General features: G+C 33.5%; 1 protein-coding gene across 1 annotated transcript in view; it reads left to right on the top strand.

Annotated features, from left to right (window-relative positions):
• The window catches only part of LOC130443238 (Krueppel-like factor 12), a 213589-nt gene that overhangs the window by 100987 nt on the left and 95359 nt on the right, over positions 1-17243 (top strand). The window contains exon 4 of the mRNA XM_056777769.1: positions 13636-13765. Within this exon, the coding sequence (XP_056633747.1) occupies positions 13636-13765 (130 nt within the window). The remainder of the gene's footprint in view (positions 1-13635; positions 13766-17243) is intronic.

The raw sequence follows: 17243 nt of genomic DNA, 5'->3' as shown, positions 1-17243 counted from the left end.
AAGATGGGCTTAAAATAGGAAATGAAACATGGTTTTAGAATTATTAGTTATACTAAACAGTTATGTAAGTGACATCAAGTTCTAATCACTATTTTGAATGGGGGAATGAAGAGCTTAAGAAAAAATAAGTATATATGGATATTGGGGTATCATATACACTGCGACCCAAAGGATTTATTGTGTCCCCCTTCATTTCTGCGATACTGGAGAAGCCAGTGTTTATAGCAGATCTATCAATCCTTCTCCTTATAAAAAGACCAGAAGATGGTATGGATATAGCTGCCAGATATCTTCTTATTCTGTTTCATACGCTCCTAGGTGTAAAAACAGAAAGTAAGATTCAATTGAATAATCTAGAAAGCAGCTTGGAAGATACCTACTTAATATATTTTGACAAAAAGAAATTTATTTATTACTAATTTATCTATGGTACTGAGAAAGTACAAAAAAACTCCCGCCTTTATAGCCGCTCCATGCGTCAGTATATAAATCAGCATTTCAATTTTGTTGAGGCAATTAAAGTAAAAGGAGGTGAAGTATATGAGTTGACCGAAATAAATTTGTATTCTCAAGCTTAACATTTTTTCCATATACACATAAACAATGATATCACATCGTTTGGAAAGCCATACGCCACACGCATACGTTTGCATCTCAAAATTACCGTTAGAGAAATAAATTCTCGATTATTTTATTCCTGCAAATTAACTTAATCTTCCAGTTTAGTTCAAGAGCTGATATCTTTAACGTATCATCATAGATTCATGAATGTAATAAACGATAAATTGAAACCATATTATTGATACAACTTTTTATCTACGAAAATGGTGCCAAAAGTACCAGGACGAGGCAACTAAATCTGGCGAATAGGATGGATGAGGTAGCAATTCAAATTTTATTTCATTAATTCTGGCTATTACAATAACGGATGTGTGAGTTGATGGATTTTCTTGCTGAAACACTTTCTTCTTAGCCAAATGCTGTAGTTCATAGTTTTCCCTTGTTCAAGATATTCAATGAATATAATCCCAAAAAAACGACGACATTACTTTACCTGCAGATGGAGCGGTGTTTGCCATCTTTGGAGCCGATTCTTCCTTTTCAGTCCATTGATTTGATTGTTATTTTGTTTCGAGTGTAAGGTGATGGACCCACGTTGCATCCATGGTTATGAAACAGCGCAAAAATTCTGCTTTATTTCTGTGAAACAGTGCGAAACAGTCGTTGGAATCTTCACGACGTTGTTTTTGTTCCATTGTGAGCAAAGGCGGCACCCATCTTGCGCACAGCTCTCTCACCCGTGCGATGCTGGTCTTCGTCTATGTTTACAAATTCAGCTTCAAACTTGAAACATACAACTACCGCCATCTTTAGGTCAGGTCAAGAACTTTGGAACCATCCTCGTATATTGATTGTGAATTAACAAGACTACGGTACATCTGTATGTATATATATTATTAAAATGTTGAAAATGCTTATCTACTGTGTTCTCTTTAAACAAAGATGGTAAAGATGGCTAAAGGTTAAACACTTTCAGTTGCATACGCACATATAGCATATCTATTCTATTCGTAATATTTTTATAGTTGTGACGCATATTACATGGCTGATAATACGTGACAGACGACACGGAATACATGTTGTATGACACATGACAAGTGACAGATAACGTAGAAAACGTTTGATGATTTGACTTAAATTCTTATAAGGATTTATTATTCAGAAACTATCTTCTTCCATAGTTAAAATCAATTTAAATTTCCTGTTTTTTATAAATGTTGTACAAGACACTTTTTTGAATAATCAGTACGCGCTCTCAACCAGTGCCGGGACTTTTATCTATGTTCATTTATTTTTAGCGGTTTTTTATTAGTATTTTGTAATAGCGGTAAGAAAAGTAAATGATACAAGCGGAAGCCTTTTAAAAATTGTGGTTTTTCTACTTTGGTCTGATGCTTCTATATATTCTGAAGTTGTTGAAACGTATAATTGCATGACAGTGACGTTACAACGAAATTTTTATGGACTCAAGTTATTTGTTCTTATTTATACAAAAAGTATTTAAAATCCTTAATTTACACTATTCACTAACACGCTCAACTATTCACAAATATTCAATTTATTCATACACTCAACTAATTCATTTCAAATATACTGTTTAGTTCCCTTTTGGATTCATTATTCATGAAATGTTGACTGTTCTACAGCTTGATATATTTAAACCACCATTTGGAAGCTTCAAATTCTTGAAATCTCGAGATTACCGTAAACGAACAAACACAATCTTCTTAGAAATTAAAAATGTCTCACAAAAAAAGGATCGATAATATATTAGGACAGGACCTGCTTCACGGTCTATATCAGTAGGCGAGTTCGTAATAAAATGATCTTATCTTTTAATTCCTGAATATTGGCTAATTAATAAAACTCCACCTTTTCTGAGAGTTTTATTTAGGTGAATGATAACGATTGACAGGTAATCAAACTATTTTTAAATAGTGTGTAATACATTTTTTAATTGTAAACTAAAAGATAATGAAGCAATCTAATATAGAGATAATAGAGGTCAATGTCTTCAACATAATTCTTGTTTCTTTACAAAACATCTCACTCTTTCTACTTCATAATCCCATTGGCATTTTACAATAACCATAAAACCCATTTAGTGGCATTGATCATCACGGGCTATAACCATTGGTGCGTCTAATGATTTCGTAAAGGCGACTCTAATAGCAGTTAGATTACGCGGACAGATGGCCAACGAAGATATTTCTTGTTTTTTTTTATTTCTTTCTTTTATCTTTCAATATATTCTCTGTTACCATTAAAACCTAATGGTTGATTTCTTGGATGTAAAAAAAGAAGTTGCAAATCATCGTTTAGTTATGTAATTCTGGACTAACTGATGCCCATTAATTGCATCATAACATATAAAAATATCCATATTTTTACAAGAAATTCTTATAAACATTTTTTACTGAACGAACGAACGAACGTTTTGTATACGTTCTTTAACGTTAGTAGATATACAGCCAATTTTTTATGTAACATAACATAGAGTATACATGTTTTTACTTATTCAAGGTTGAGCGGTTATAACGTAGATAGATAACACAGAATACATGACAGACGACATAGAACGTATGATGTATGACACATGACAATTGGCCATTTAAATATGCTCAAATTTCTAATACTATACGCGAAGTGCTCTGTCCAATTGTCTAATTATTTGCTCAGCTTCTTCAATAAGAAACAGTTGTTTCGGAAGCCAATAAAAGTAATTATGGCGCAGAACTCGTGACAGATAACACAGAATACGTGACAGACGACATATATTGCACGATGTATGTCAATTGGCCATTTAAATGATCTCGAATTTCTATTACTGTTCTGTTCAATTTTCCAATTATTTACTCCTCTTATTTTTTATGAAACAATTGTTTTATTAGTCAATAAAAGCATTAATGACGTAATACACGTGACAGACGACACAAAATGCATGATGTATGACACATGAAAATTGTCCATTTATATATTCTCGAACTTCTAACACTATACGCGTTCTATCCAATTGTCAAATTATTTGCTTTACTTCTTCAATAAGAAACAGATGTTTTGAAAGCCAATGAAAGCGATTATGACACGGAACACGTGACAGATAACACAGAATAGGTGACAGACGACATAGATTGATGAAAATGAACGATGTATGATACTTGACAATTGGTAATTTAAATGTTCTCGAATTTCTAACACTAGAAGCTGAAGCGCTCTGTTCAATTTTCCATTTATTTGCTCATGTTCTTTTTTATGAAACAGTTGTTTTGAAAGCCAATAAAAGTAATTCTGACACAGAACGACGATACGCCACAGAACGCATGATGTATGACACATGACAGTTGGCCATTTAAATGTTTTCTTCCAGCACGTTTATTTGAAACACGCATGTATATTGTATGTTTTGCAATTTCAACATGTCACTTGAAATATACCATATATATGCTTGCATCAAACACTCTATTTCTAAATGAAATAAATTTATCATCATATGTATATATAAACTAAAAGATACATCATGATTTCAGTTAACTAGACGTTATACTTAATCAAATGATGTGGAACGGGCGCTATTTACAACACGCATCTTCCGTTTACAAATTATTAATTTAAATAAAGCTCAATTTGTTATGCAACTCCCCTGACGAATATAATAATTGAAAACAAATGAATCGCATTTGCAATCGGATTCGTGAGTAATTTAACAGGTCTAATTATATGTTTCAACCGCAAAACCTGATTCGAGAAGCGATGCCTCTGTCGCTTCTACTAAACTTTATTGCTTTTATTGCTTTCTGCTTTTTGATTAATCATTAGTTTCGGTTTTCCTCTTCGGGCTAGTCATATTCTATGGAAATTTTCTTATATTAATAATTGTTAATGAAAAATTATTGTAGTAGATTTTCAAAACATTTATTTCTCCTAATAGTTTGTTGTTTATTCCACGTTTTTTTTTTAAACGACGTATTGAAAATAATGAAAGTAACTTTCGTTTTTTCCAATGTGTCAGTTAAATGAATTTTAATATCAATATAAATTTATTCACAAGTAAATAAAATAGTGAATAAAGTGAATAAAGAAGACATGAACGATAATTCAATTCACTAAAATTGAGCAACAACGAACTATAGACTTGAGAAAAGGCTGGTTCACCCAAAGTTAGAGTTAATCTCAACAATTTTATGTTTTGTTACTCAAATTCCAAAATAAGTGACTAAATCTAATTCAAACAATTTTTCCTCTTTTTATATTTTTTTCCAGGACAATATCGTCACGGACTCGTCCAAGACATGGACCGTGAAGACGGTCCCGTGCGGTTATAAGGGAATACGCCGAATCGTTTTATGTTTATCGGCGTCTTTGATATTGGCTGTGATGTATGTTTTCTATAAACATCGACGAGTTGTTTATATTATTTTTATAACTATGAACTAGGAAGGTATTTTTACCGTTGAAAAATCTATCAATTTATTCTCAATTTATAGCTTCGTGATCTGTTTTCTCTTCTTCAGTTAGTTTCCAAAGGTATTGATTACTCATCTTCTTCGACTAAAAAAAAAATAACTCGTAGGGATGTATTGATGAAGGTTTGAATTTTCTGTGCCCTTTATAATAGAACAGATTTCACACTGGTCTGAAAAAGTTATGTTCCTGATGGACATGATATTTTATACAACGTTACTAACTTCTCTAGTTATCGAGTCAAATACTTTCACGTAATCTATGAAATTTAACTAGATTTCTTCATTTTGTTGTTTTCTTTGCTCCAGTATTATTCTCACTGACGCAATATGGTGAATGCAAGAATGAACACTTATGAACATGGCTTAGTTTTCGCATAGTTTGTCGTTTAGTGGTTCTCTTATTCTTTTCACACGTGTCGTTTAGCACCCACTTCTGTATAGATCCACGAATGGATGCGAAGCCATTCCAACAGATCCTCATCCTAGTCGCGTCGCGGTTTCGCGCGTAGATTACTTCTTCTCTTCTAAGTTCTATGGAAGATTCGAGGATTCTTCTCTTCTTGTTCAGGGCTAGCCAGGTGGTTATTTACCTTTATGTAACCCCCTTTCCAACTTTCTTCGCCAAGAAAAGATCTAATCCAAGTGGTCTTTTTACAGCTGTCCTCGATGTATAACTCTGCACTTGCCTTTAAAGTATCGAGTTATGTGCTAAAAATGTATTCTTTCCAGAAAAACTTTTTTTGAAGTTTTATCATTGTTCTAGTAAATGAAACATTTCTGTTGCAAGATATATATGCTTGTATTAGATCTGCTGAAATACGAGTACGGTCATTGCCTTTTGCTTTTCCTTTTTTCCAGAGTTATTTCTGCCATCATTATTGCTTCTTCCACGATCTTTAGTGTTCCCTGTTTGTTTTCGATGATTTCTAGGTAAACTGGATCGATATTTGGTTGTTTATATAATTAAGAAAATAATTCTTATCATCTTTGTTTTATGTCTTTTTAACTCGTACATACTTCTCCTGATTTGTTTTTTATTTTCATCCTTTGCGGCAAATTTCTATTACCTATCAATTTTTAGGTTATTTTGTATAGCGTTGTCTGCTTTCTTTAAATTCGTTCGTGAATAGTCGCTTGTCTTGTCAGGCACTTCATTTCACATCTCCATTTTTTCTGCCATATTTCTCTAGTAAGCCTTTAACAGTTGATTTTTCGTATATTTTCTTTCTATTATTTTGGCTTTTGGTGCTGCAGTTATCCATCCATTCATCTTTATTGTTATTGCACTGCATTCTTTCTTAGTATGATTTCCATACATCGTCTACATCTTGATTTGCCATAAATACTTGGATTTTTGAGAAAGTCTTTCCAATTGTTTCTTTTTCATTCTCTTATACTAATTTTTAATTTTGCTCTGACTAGTTCAAGATCAGACAAGCAGTCTGCTCTCCGCATGGTTCTTACATCTTTTAACGCCTCTATACCTATTGATTCTTTCATTTTATCAACGCCCTCTAGTGGTTCACGTTGAATAAATCTGTTTTATAGTAATAAAGTTCGACTGCAATTAAGAGAGTTGATGTGAGGAAAATTTAAATAAAAATAAACAACATTAATAACACATTCCGTCGACATCATTGAGTTTACATCTTAATTACAGTCTATGGTAAATTATAATAACCCTGATAATAATGATAATTACATTTCTTATACCGTGTAATGGTATTTAAGCTGTCAAAAAGTTTATTTTAACATTGCTGCTTCTGAAATATTAACGCTCTCCTACTTAATATATAAACTATAATTACAAATGGAAAACTCACATCAATATAATTTTTACTTCCGCCAATCATTAATTTGAAACGAATTTTTTTATTCGAACAATCAGCTGTCTGTAGTGTAGCCTATTCAAATTCAATTGATTTGAAAAAATTTATAAAATTACGTACGCCATCTTGTATATAACCTTTTTTCACGGATCAATTCAGAATCGATTCCGAATCAGTTGATAACCAATCTAAGATCGCTTTGTTTGATTACGAACCCATTGCGGATGTTGATACAACGCATACGTAATCAATTATTTAAAATCCAAGACTGGCAATCAATAATTTTGGAAGTGCGCATGCCACCGGTTTCTAAATTGATTAGAAATCACACCTGCGTACATAGCTATTAACATAATTATTAAGACATTTGACTTTTAAAATGTCATGTGTCAGAAGAAACTCGTCAAAGTCTACACATAAACACCGTGAAGGATTAGTGATACTTTTGTGTTTGTTCTTGATTACCCTCTAACTATGAGCTATTTTTTAATTTTTTCACTTATCTTATTTAAATAAAATAAAAAAAGAAGTTACAGAGTATGATTTGTTGACCTAACCCAATCTTTCGACATGGTTAAACTCAAAAACGTTATAAATAGTCAATAAACTTAACTCACTAAACCGTGCAAGAATGCAGCTCAACAACACACTTATAAATGACATTCCAATAATAAAAAGAAAAAAAGGATACAAGCGGGATAAAACAACTTGATGGAAACCCTTAGATCAATAGTCGGAGTAATCCTCTTGGACAGAAAACGGAGTTCCGATATTAGACCGATGGGACATCGATAGAATAGGCGAGGATCGGCTGACGAAAAAAGCATTCAAGGAAAAGCCAACCAACAGAAGATTACAAGAATTAGAAAATACGGGACAAACTCTAAAATAATTGGAATAAGAAGTATTTCAATTAGGAACAATTTAGGCGAGTTATACACTTATGTATCTCGCACGGCGCGATTTTTCTTGCTACTAGCATGCAGCTCGAAGAACAGCCTGTATTGATCACGTGGAGCTTACACACATATGCGACTGGCATCGTGCAGCTCGTGTGATAGTCACATGCAGCGTGCAGCTCCACAAGTATCCGATCGGTCGGTGTTTTGGCGCTTCAGACAGCCTGCGTATTGAGTTGGCGCATACGCAAAACACATTTTCAAGTTACATGACCATACGCAGACAGCCCTAACGGAATCACACTAATCTTTATGTCACGATGGTCTCTTAGAACGTCACGTAATTTTTATAAATGTGTCTGGATTAATTCAGTACAACTCCTGGAACTGTTCTGGGTGTACCCAAAGCTATTAGCTGATTATGTATTGGCTATTTTTAAAATTTTGGCGCTAATAAGGGTGTAACCAATATTCAAGTTAAATATATTTATTCTTCTTACTCTAAAGACGACGACGACGACTTTTTCCAATAAATTGGGCGCCAAAAAGTTCCCACTTCTCTTAACTTGCCACTAGCACGTACCACGAGCATGTACTCGCACGGTGCTACTGGAATCAAAAATACCCTTTGCACCGTGCGAGATGAGGGTACACAGAGAGTTACTAAAGAAAAAACGAGTAGGTAGAACAGATTTGAACAAAAAGGAGCTTATGCATTTCTAAAATGTAATATATATAAAAAGAAACGTTAAAAAGATACAAGAAAAACTTACTAGCGATTATATTTGATTTAAATGCTTTCAAAGTGTGTAGAGGACGATTTACCCACGAATCTGGAGTTCGATAACAAATTAATTTCTTCAAACACTTGAATGTCGTCGTTAAAATATCTAATTACACTATTTTTTTTCTTATTATGTTCCATTGGCCAATTTTTTTACTATTTTGACCACAACTATTTCAAAGTAAAAACGTGGGCAGGAAATTTTAGCGTTCATTGAAAATGTTTATTGGAAAAAATCCGCTACAAATTAACCAACCTCGCATAAATTATGTAGTCGTGTTGAAATGAAATGCGATACCAGTACTTAGCAGAGGTAATACTTTGCAACTAAGGTAACGACTATTTACTTAACGATGTTGATTAGAACGGTTTCTTTAATATCTTTTGATGTCCATAAATACAGTTTATATAGTTTTTTTTTTGTTAACTTCAAATGAACGCATATATAAAGTGTGCCATGAAAATTTTTGAATGTAACAACAAAAATAACGTGCTTGTTCAAACAAACCAAGTCTTGAGAAACGCTCTCACAACTACAAATTTTGGAAAACGACTGAAACAAGAGTTATGTGTATGCCTAGGACTGACAGTGCTACTTTGTTGGCGTACACAACATTTTTTAGACGACGCTTAAGATCCAAAACTTTTTCAATTACATTGAGGAAAGAAAATGAATAATAGAGCATTATAAACATTTTATTTATTGACTGTGGCGTGGATTCGAGTAACTCTTCATCGCCGATGTTTTCTTTTTCATCATCATTCATTGGTTTTCATTAATTTAGACAAAACTTCGGATAAAACAAATAATTTCAAAAAATTATAACTTTAAGGTTATGCAAAATCATCGAAGTGAAACTGTCAACTGTCAACATTGAAGTGGCTAGAGTTATATTTAAAGAAGTTAAAGTTGTCTAACCAAGAACTGTCATTGTCACTACACGGAACACTCAAAACGCAACTTTCGGTATGTAAATGAATACAGAGCGAACAACTTTCAGATGGCGTCGTCTAAAAAAGTGTTTACACACAATATCGCCAACTGAGATGTTTAATTTTGTACTCCTAGATACTATAAAACCAGTTCTATCAACTGAAAACCTTATTCTCCTATTGAGAACCACCTAAAACTCTTGTTCAAGTATATGGCTGGCCCTTTTTTCTTACCATGTAATAGACTTCTAACTTTCTTTAGTTGTGTTTTTGTTTTCATAGGAACATCTTTGAAGTTCTCTAATCTCCCTCCTTCTTAGAATAAAGTTGTTCTTCTTAATCACCCGATGATTGTGTTAGGGAAGGTTTACGGCAGTTGGGTTCTCTATACAGTAGAGCTGATCGATACTAATGGTTTTATCTTTTAGTCCGTAATGTTCCTGATTAACTTCTGATTACACAGCTGCATCTATTAAGTAGCCTCTAGAGAGTCTCTTCGCTTTCTGTGATCTCTCCTTTGTCGCTAGTTTCGTTTCATTCTGTACCCGTGTTGATAAATCTTTTCTTCTCTTTTGGTAGTTGCTGGACATATTCCGCCTTCTTGTTATACTTTTCAAATCACATAAAACACTACAGATTCGATACAAATTTAATTGTGGATTGAGAAGTAGTTGAATTGGTATTAAAACGATAATAATCTATTTATTTTGAATGGAAGCTATTTAACTTTATCGACTACTTACTCTTTTATTTCACTAGACTAAACTAAACGACGGGGCTCAGCTGGGACCAACGCTGGGAAACATTGTTATGATCCCAGACTCCTACCAAGTCTGGGTGAATAACGGCTTCCAAGCTAGGGCCATAGTTGTACATACTTGGCCCATATCTGGGTCTATATTGGACCTATCGTAAAATCCGATATGGATGTGCATCTGGCGTTTCGAATATTCGAGGGCGATCGGGATCTTTTGTTGGAATTCTTAAACGTATTTCTTGATATTTTCTCCTTATTTGAAATAATTATCACATATAATTTAGGGTCAGGAGTTTCCGGGAGACCAGTAGCTACGATCGGAGGGCTGCCAGTGGACGACCAAGGACAACAACGGCAGTAGAAGAAACTTATTGTGTCGCGAGCTAAGACATAGTACGTTAGAAACTGAGGAAGCTTGGAATTATATCAAGACGACCCGCGATAGGTCTTTAATTCCAGGAAAGACATCATAGAAAAAAGCGATCAGGATTCTGATTGGACTATAGAGCAATGAAAAAATGTTTTATTTAAGAATAAATTTCGATATATCATTCAGTCGATCTAAAAAGAGTGTGGAGACGATCAGAGGGCGATTTGCTCTACGCGAATCACGGCCTTTCGGAAGATCAGTTATGGTTTAGGGTGGAATTGATTTCCACACCCGGACTGATCTGATTTCCGTTAATAATAGAGCTCTGACTGCTAGGAGGTACATCGATGAAGCGTGTCTAGAGGTTGTTATCCTTGCTATTTATTTGGAAGGATAATTCTCGTCCACGTACCGCCATAATTGTATCCTTGCAGCAAGTGAGAATCCAATATTCCGATGTGAATCTCTTAGAGAATTTGTGGGATAATTTAAAGAGGTTTGTGACTCTTCGTGAAGAATAGGTTGATATTCTAGTGGAGTACGTCCAAAATTTAATTTCTTTTAAGCCTGACAGGGTTAGAGCCCTTCTCCATTGTAGAGGGAGGAATATCCGCTATTAGAATGACATCACTTGTCAGAAAGAATGAAGTTAAAGATATAATTTTACAAAATATGTATTAATTTCTTAGTTTCTCTTTATATTATAGTTTTTATCGATAATCAATAAAATTATTCGTTTGTGATAGATTTTATGTTGATAGCTTATACATTAACTAATTTTCACCTTGAAATAAAACGATTAATATATTTAACTCCGGTTGTTTTCGTGTTGACTATGTATTATCGGCTTGGATCGCGTGTGTGAGCTTCCGTAATTTTTCGAAGAATCTAACAACTATATCTCTTTATCGTTATATCGTATATATCAAATTTTCTCGTAATTTTTAATGAATTAATTCAGTAATCAAATAGACTTTTAAATATTTATTGATATTTGAATATTATATAATCTATTCATTCTCTTTTAATCAATATTCTTTTGAAATAACTGAATCTCTTGGTTGGACCACCAACCTCTCTATTAATAAATGCCATTACAAAACTAGATTTTCCGCAATCATCTCCTATACCCAAACAGAAAGAAACCTGTCCGTGTGTTTGTAAAAAACGACATATCACTCGTGTGCTTTGCGGCTGAAGATATAAGTACCGATACTTACAGCGTTGCCTTTATGTTATGATCAATACAAATAATGATGACACACTTCGTTTGTTGAAATTTAAAATTTATCAAGAATATGTTATTATATAATAGGAATTAACCAAATAAAATCGTTTTATTAGACGCATTGTTACATGTTATGAAAAATAGATTTACCGAAAGCGGACTCTCTGCGTAAGTTACACGAATTAAGAAGAAGATTTTGGTGGTATTGGACTCCTACTACATCCAGCATTTAGTCCGGATTTAGCACCGTTAGATTACTGTTTATTCAGATCTACAGAGAAACTCTTACGTGGTAAATAACTTTAAACTGAAAGGAGATGTTGACATTAAAGTGCGACAATTTTTGGCAAGTCAATAGAAGAATTTTACCAAATTCTGGATGAGATTACTGAACCATGGAGTACGATGGGGTATATTCAATTATCTCTTTTTTTGTATGATTATTAAATGAACATTGGATAACATTATTAATAAGACATCAATTATATTTTTGACTATTCGTTTATTCAGAAGCATATAATTAATTCCATTCCAATTATATTTGGTTCTCAAAATTAGATAATTTTGTAACTTTAACCCTAAAAAGACTGTAATGTTCTTATTTATTTAAAAAGTTTTAAGTACAAACGATGTCACTTACGTAATTTCTTTATACACTAACACTTACAGTAAAATATTTACTTATCATTAGTATATTCACTAACACTTATTACTAAACACTTATCTAATTTATTTAAATTCACCCTTTGGTTTAATTTTTTTTTTTTCGATTACTGGAAATTTCTAGTTTTTCGCGAATAAACAGAAAGTCCTTCTTAGATACTGTTTTTATGTAAACAGGTACAAAATAGGCGCATTCGCCAAACTATAGCATCGATGACCATAATAGGCTTCGTAACAATATGCTATTTAGCAAAAAAATAAATTTGAAAATTATTTAGTACTTATTGGTGCTTATCATATGAATTTCTCACTTTTGAAAACTTGTAGTGACATTGTCTTATCTAAATCTGGATGATTTGTGATCGAATGTGTTTAACAAAAAAGTAAAATAGTATTATTTTCAAATTATTCTGATTCTTCATTTTTTTAAATACAACTAAAATTGTATTCTTATGTCTTTACTTAATAACCAATAGAAAAAATATGAAGATTTTGTAATGGTATCGGCAACATCGATCGTGGGTCACGTGCCATTGCCGGTCCATCAGCTGGTAAGTACCATGGTAGTATAAGGAGCCCGCAAAGTTGACAGATACACGCGGACGGCATCCGATGGTCAGTTTACGGCAGTTTGGAATGTTGATGAATTTTTGCAATTGCAATCTTCTTCGTCTTTTTCTTATCTTCTTATGTTGAGGTAGGTCGAGGACTATACGACCGGTATGGCGAAAATTCTATAGCTCCCTTATATATAAATGAATTTTATAAACGTTTGAAGAAAAAAAAATTGCAATAACATTTTTTTTTATATATCTACAGTACAGGGTAAACAACAGGGTTCCCAACTTAGGGGTTTCCCTCCAAATTTAGGGGATGGATGTTTTTAGGGGTATTTTTAAGGATTTTTATAACTTCAAATATTCATTTATTTTTTATTTGAAATCGAAATTCCTCTCCGCTCTCCGCTAGGACAGCGGCAAAAAATTCGCACCTCGAAAAAATTTGTATTTATTGATTTCAAAATTAACAGCCGTCAAATAACAGTGATAAATCCAGTCCCTAGATGAAAAAACAAGTAAACTCAGTTTTTTCAGATTATGCAAAAATGAATATTTCAATTTTTATATTATTCAATATTTTTGTTTCAGGCTGAAGGACCTCCAGTCCAAATGGAACCTGTAGATCTTAGTATCAAAACTCCTGTCGTTCTACAAGTTCCTAAATTTCCGAAGAGATTAAAAAATCCGGCACCTTCCACTAAAATACAACAACCACCTGGTAAGTGTATACACAATTTCTGATTCGTTGTTTTCAACATCATGTCCCAAAGATCATGACCAGTCATCTTCTTAGATCAATAGATGACACTTCAAATCACTAGCGGTAGGTTATGCAACCATGAATGCCGTCTTCTCTCTGATCCCTTCTTACTATCTACTATGCTTTAGACAATCAACTGCAAAAGATTGTTTTTGTCATGTCTTAGTATGTAGCCAAAATACTCCAGTTTCCATTTTTTTACCGTAAAGACGACTTTCTCTTCCTCTAGTCTCTGCAAAACTTCCATGTTGGTGATATGTTCCAAAGTAGCCTCAGCGGTGATCCAAGCCTCTACATCATAGAACAAAACAGAAAATATGTAACACCTGACTATTCTTAATTATAGTTGTAAAGAAATATCCTTGCTGGTGTAAACTTTCTTTATGTTGTTAAAAGCAGCTCGAGCTGTTTCTATCCTTGATCGTATTTCGCGTTTACTTTGGTTTCGAGATATGTACTGTTCGTTTCTATCTGATCTATGTCTTTACCGTTTATAGTTAGACGCAATGGAAGATGTCCATATTCTTCACTTGCTGCGTATATTTTTTGCATAATATTTTGTAGCTCTTCATTATTGTTTGCAATATTACTCATACTGTGTAAAAGCAGGAAGCAAAACTAGCCTGGTGGAGTTGCACGACGACTTAGAGAAAGCTTGAAAGGTCGGACTCATATCCATTGAAAGTAAAACACAGTACATGGTCGCTTTTGATGATGAAGCATCATCTGGGGCCACCGTGTTTTGCTGGTTCTCCGAATCAATCGTGGTCGCACTTCGATACATCATAAATTTCGTGGAGATCGTCCAAAATCGGCTGTTGTGCCAGAAAACATTGATGCTGTTGTAAACTGATATTTCAAGATTCTCATGTGACAACTAAACTGGTGGAGATGCACGAAGAGAAAGATTGAAAGGTCGGAATCATATCTATTGAAACTAAAACACTGTACATGGTCGCTTCAGCGGAGAAAACTTTGCAATAGAAAACAGAAATTTTGAGGAAGTAACAACCTTCAGGTACCATGGAATCTGATAGAAAACTGCTCTATATCCATAAAGGAGAGGATGTAAGATGAGCTCAAGGACTACTATAATCTGAGTCTACTGAAGAACAATCTTCCAAACTGCACCGCCAACATAAAGATCTACAAAACTCTTACTCGCCCACTACACTCATACGAAAGTGAGACATGGACGCTAACAGAGCACGGCAAAGTAAAATTAAGAAGATTCGACAGAAAAGTGAATAGGTAAATATATGGTGACGTGAAAGTGGGACGAGAATGGAGATTTTGAGATAAGGGACATGCCGAAAACATTTCTGCATGTTATATTACAAGTGAGGCCAAAAATGAGAAGATTTTCAAAATCTCACTCATATACAAGAGTCTGAATAAGAAATTCATTTCACACGAATTAGTGGTCCAATGTACCATTGTTCAGAATTATATTTCACTTTTTTACGTTTTGTTTAATCTTTGGTACATTAGACAATTATATCCATAACAACGACGTCTGAGAAAAGAGATTCCATGTTGATTTAGGTTATACAACGCCTTCAGTATCTTCTTTTGGCCATGGTAAGTGAGTGACCAAATTTTTTTGGCGAGTTCTACTGTTTATACCAAGTAAGCTATCCAAATACCATTTACGTGTAGGTATGTTTGAAATACATCACCGTTTGCTCATGGACAAAGAGGTATCCTACCATAGAGGAATCATCATCGAGGATAGAAATAGATGTTTCAGATTCGTGATACATTCACTTTCGATGTTCTCCGCAATATCAGCATGGGGCTTTAGATGTTTTTATCTAGATAAACTTCAAAAACTGATTCTAGGCTAGTCTAATTTGCGGCTTACAGAATACGAAATGTTCTAGATAAAGAAAATGCTGCAGTTGACTATAAATTTAATAAAAACTAACTCAAATTATCCATAAAGTATAAAATGACGTCGTATACGACCTCACAATAACTCAAAACTGAAAAAATCTTGAATCTTGCAAATACTACGATTGTCGCTACGCAAGTTTTGAGATATGGCAACACTGATACGTCAAATCTGACATTGTCATCGTAAAGTTTCACATTTTTAATATTGAACGTACTCAGAACGTGTTGTCATACGAGTGCTATTCAAGTTGTTTACAGATAATTGAAATATTTATTTTGCTGTAAACATGGAATTAAATCGCGAGTATTTTCGTGCGATGATTTGCTATATATTTGGATTTTTTATTTGGATAAATAACGGAAAATAATCGAGGTAAGCAAAACCAAAAACCTCAAAAAATGAATTTTCGTTGAAATCAATAATGAAAAAAAAATTAGCGAACATTTTAGATCCTCCATTTTGACTTTCAAAAAATATGTAAAGATTTATTGTCATCCAACTTAGATATATAAACCAAATTTTGAATCAAGAAAATGCCGGGAAATATGTTAAAATCGGATTGCAAAATTTGGATGGGACCCAAGTCAATTTGAATACACCCTGTATAAAAATGGCGAGTATATGCGGAAAATTTCTTTTCAAAATCTTTATTAAGATTAACTAAGGTTTATATTAAACACAAAATTAAACGATAACTCGGTTTAACCCACATACAAAAACATCTTTGATTTTAGTTTTTACCGAAACTTAAGTATAAATTTTAACGCATATAACATAAGTTATGGCTTTATCAACCCCAATTTTTCAATTAAATAGTTTCACACCTTCAACTTCCATATCCATAATAGTTTTAATGAGACTCCAGCAGCAGACACCTTAAAATTCTATCTAAAGATCACGTTTCAAAATAAGCGTTGAAAACAAACATAACCGATGTAAACATTGATTACTTTTTGACAATTGTCACACTGTTATAAAGGGCGAGGCGTTATAAATATGTCTGTTTAGAGGTGGGAACTGTTATTGAGCTTTATCGATAAATAATTTATTTTTAACAAAATTTTTTAACAAAATTCAATTAGTTGACTTTTGATCGTCTAAAATCGGCTGTTGTGCAAGAAAACATTGATACTGTCGCAAACTGATATTGTAAGATTCTCATGTGACATACCATGAGATTAAGGCATACTTGGGCATTAGTTCCATACATTCAATGTTGCATGAACATTTGACAGTCAAAAAAATTTGTTCGCGTTGGATACCGCATAACTTGACAATCGCTTAAAAAGCTCGTGTCTATTGCGCATTGGTACAAAGAAATGCTTAAAAAACTCAAACACTGTGCTTCAAAAGACGTCTATAAGACAGGCGATGGATCACATAGATCTCTGCATATGAACCCGAAACTTCAAGACGAACCGAATCCAAAAGTTGTTTTCGCAAGAAGCACTTGAAAGCAAATCGTCGCATTTTTTTTTTTTTTGTAATAACTGCACACGTCCCCACCGTTTCATTAGAGCAACGTAGAACCATCAATTC

This window comes from Diorhabda sublineata, chromosome 4, assembly GCF_026230105.1.
Source record: "Diorhabda sublineata isolate icDioSubl1.1 chromosome 4, icDioSubl1.1, whole genome shotgun sequence".
Lineage (NCBI taxonomy): Eukaryota > Metazoa > Arthropoda > Insecta > Coleoptera > Chrysomelidae > Diorhabda > Diorhabda sublineata.
The sequence above is the reverse complement of the archived record's forward strand: the minus strand, read 5'-3'. Positions and strand labels throughout refer to the sequence as shown.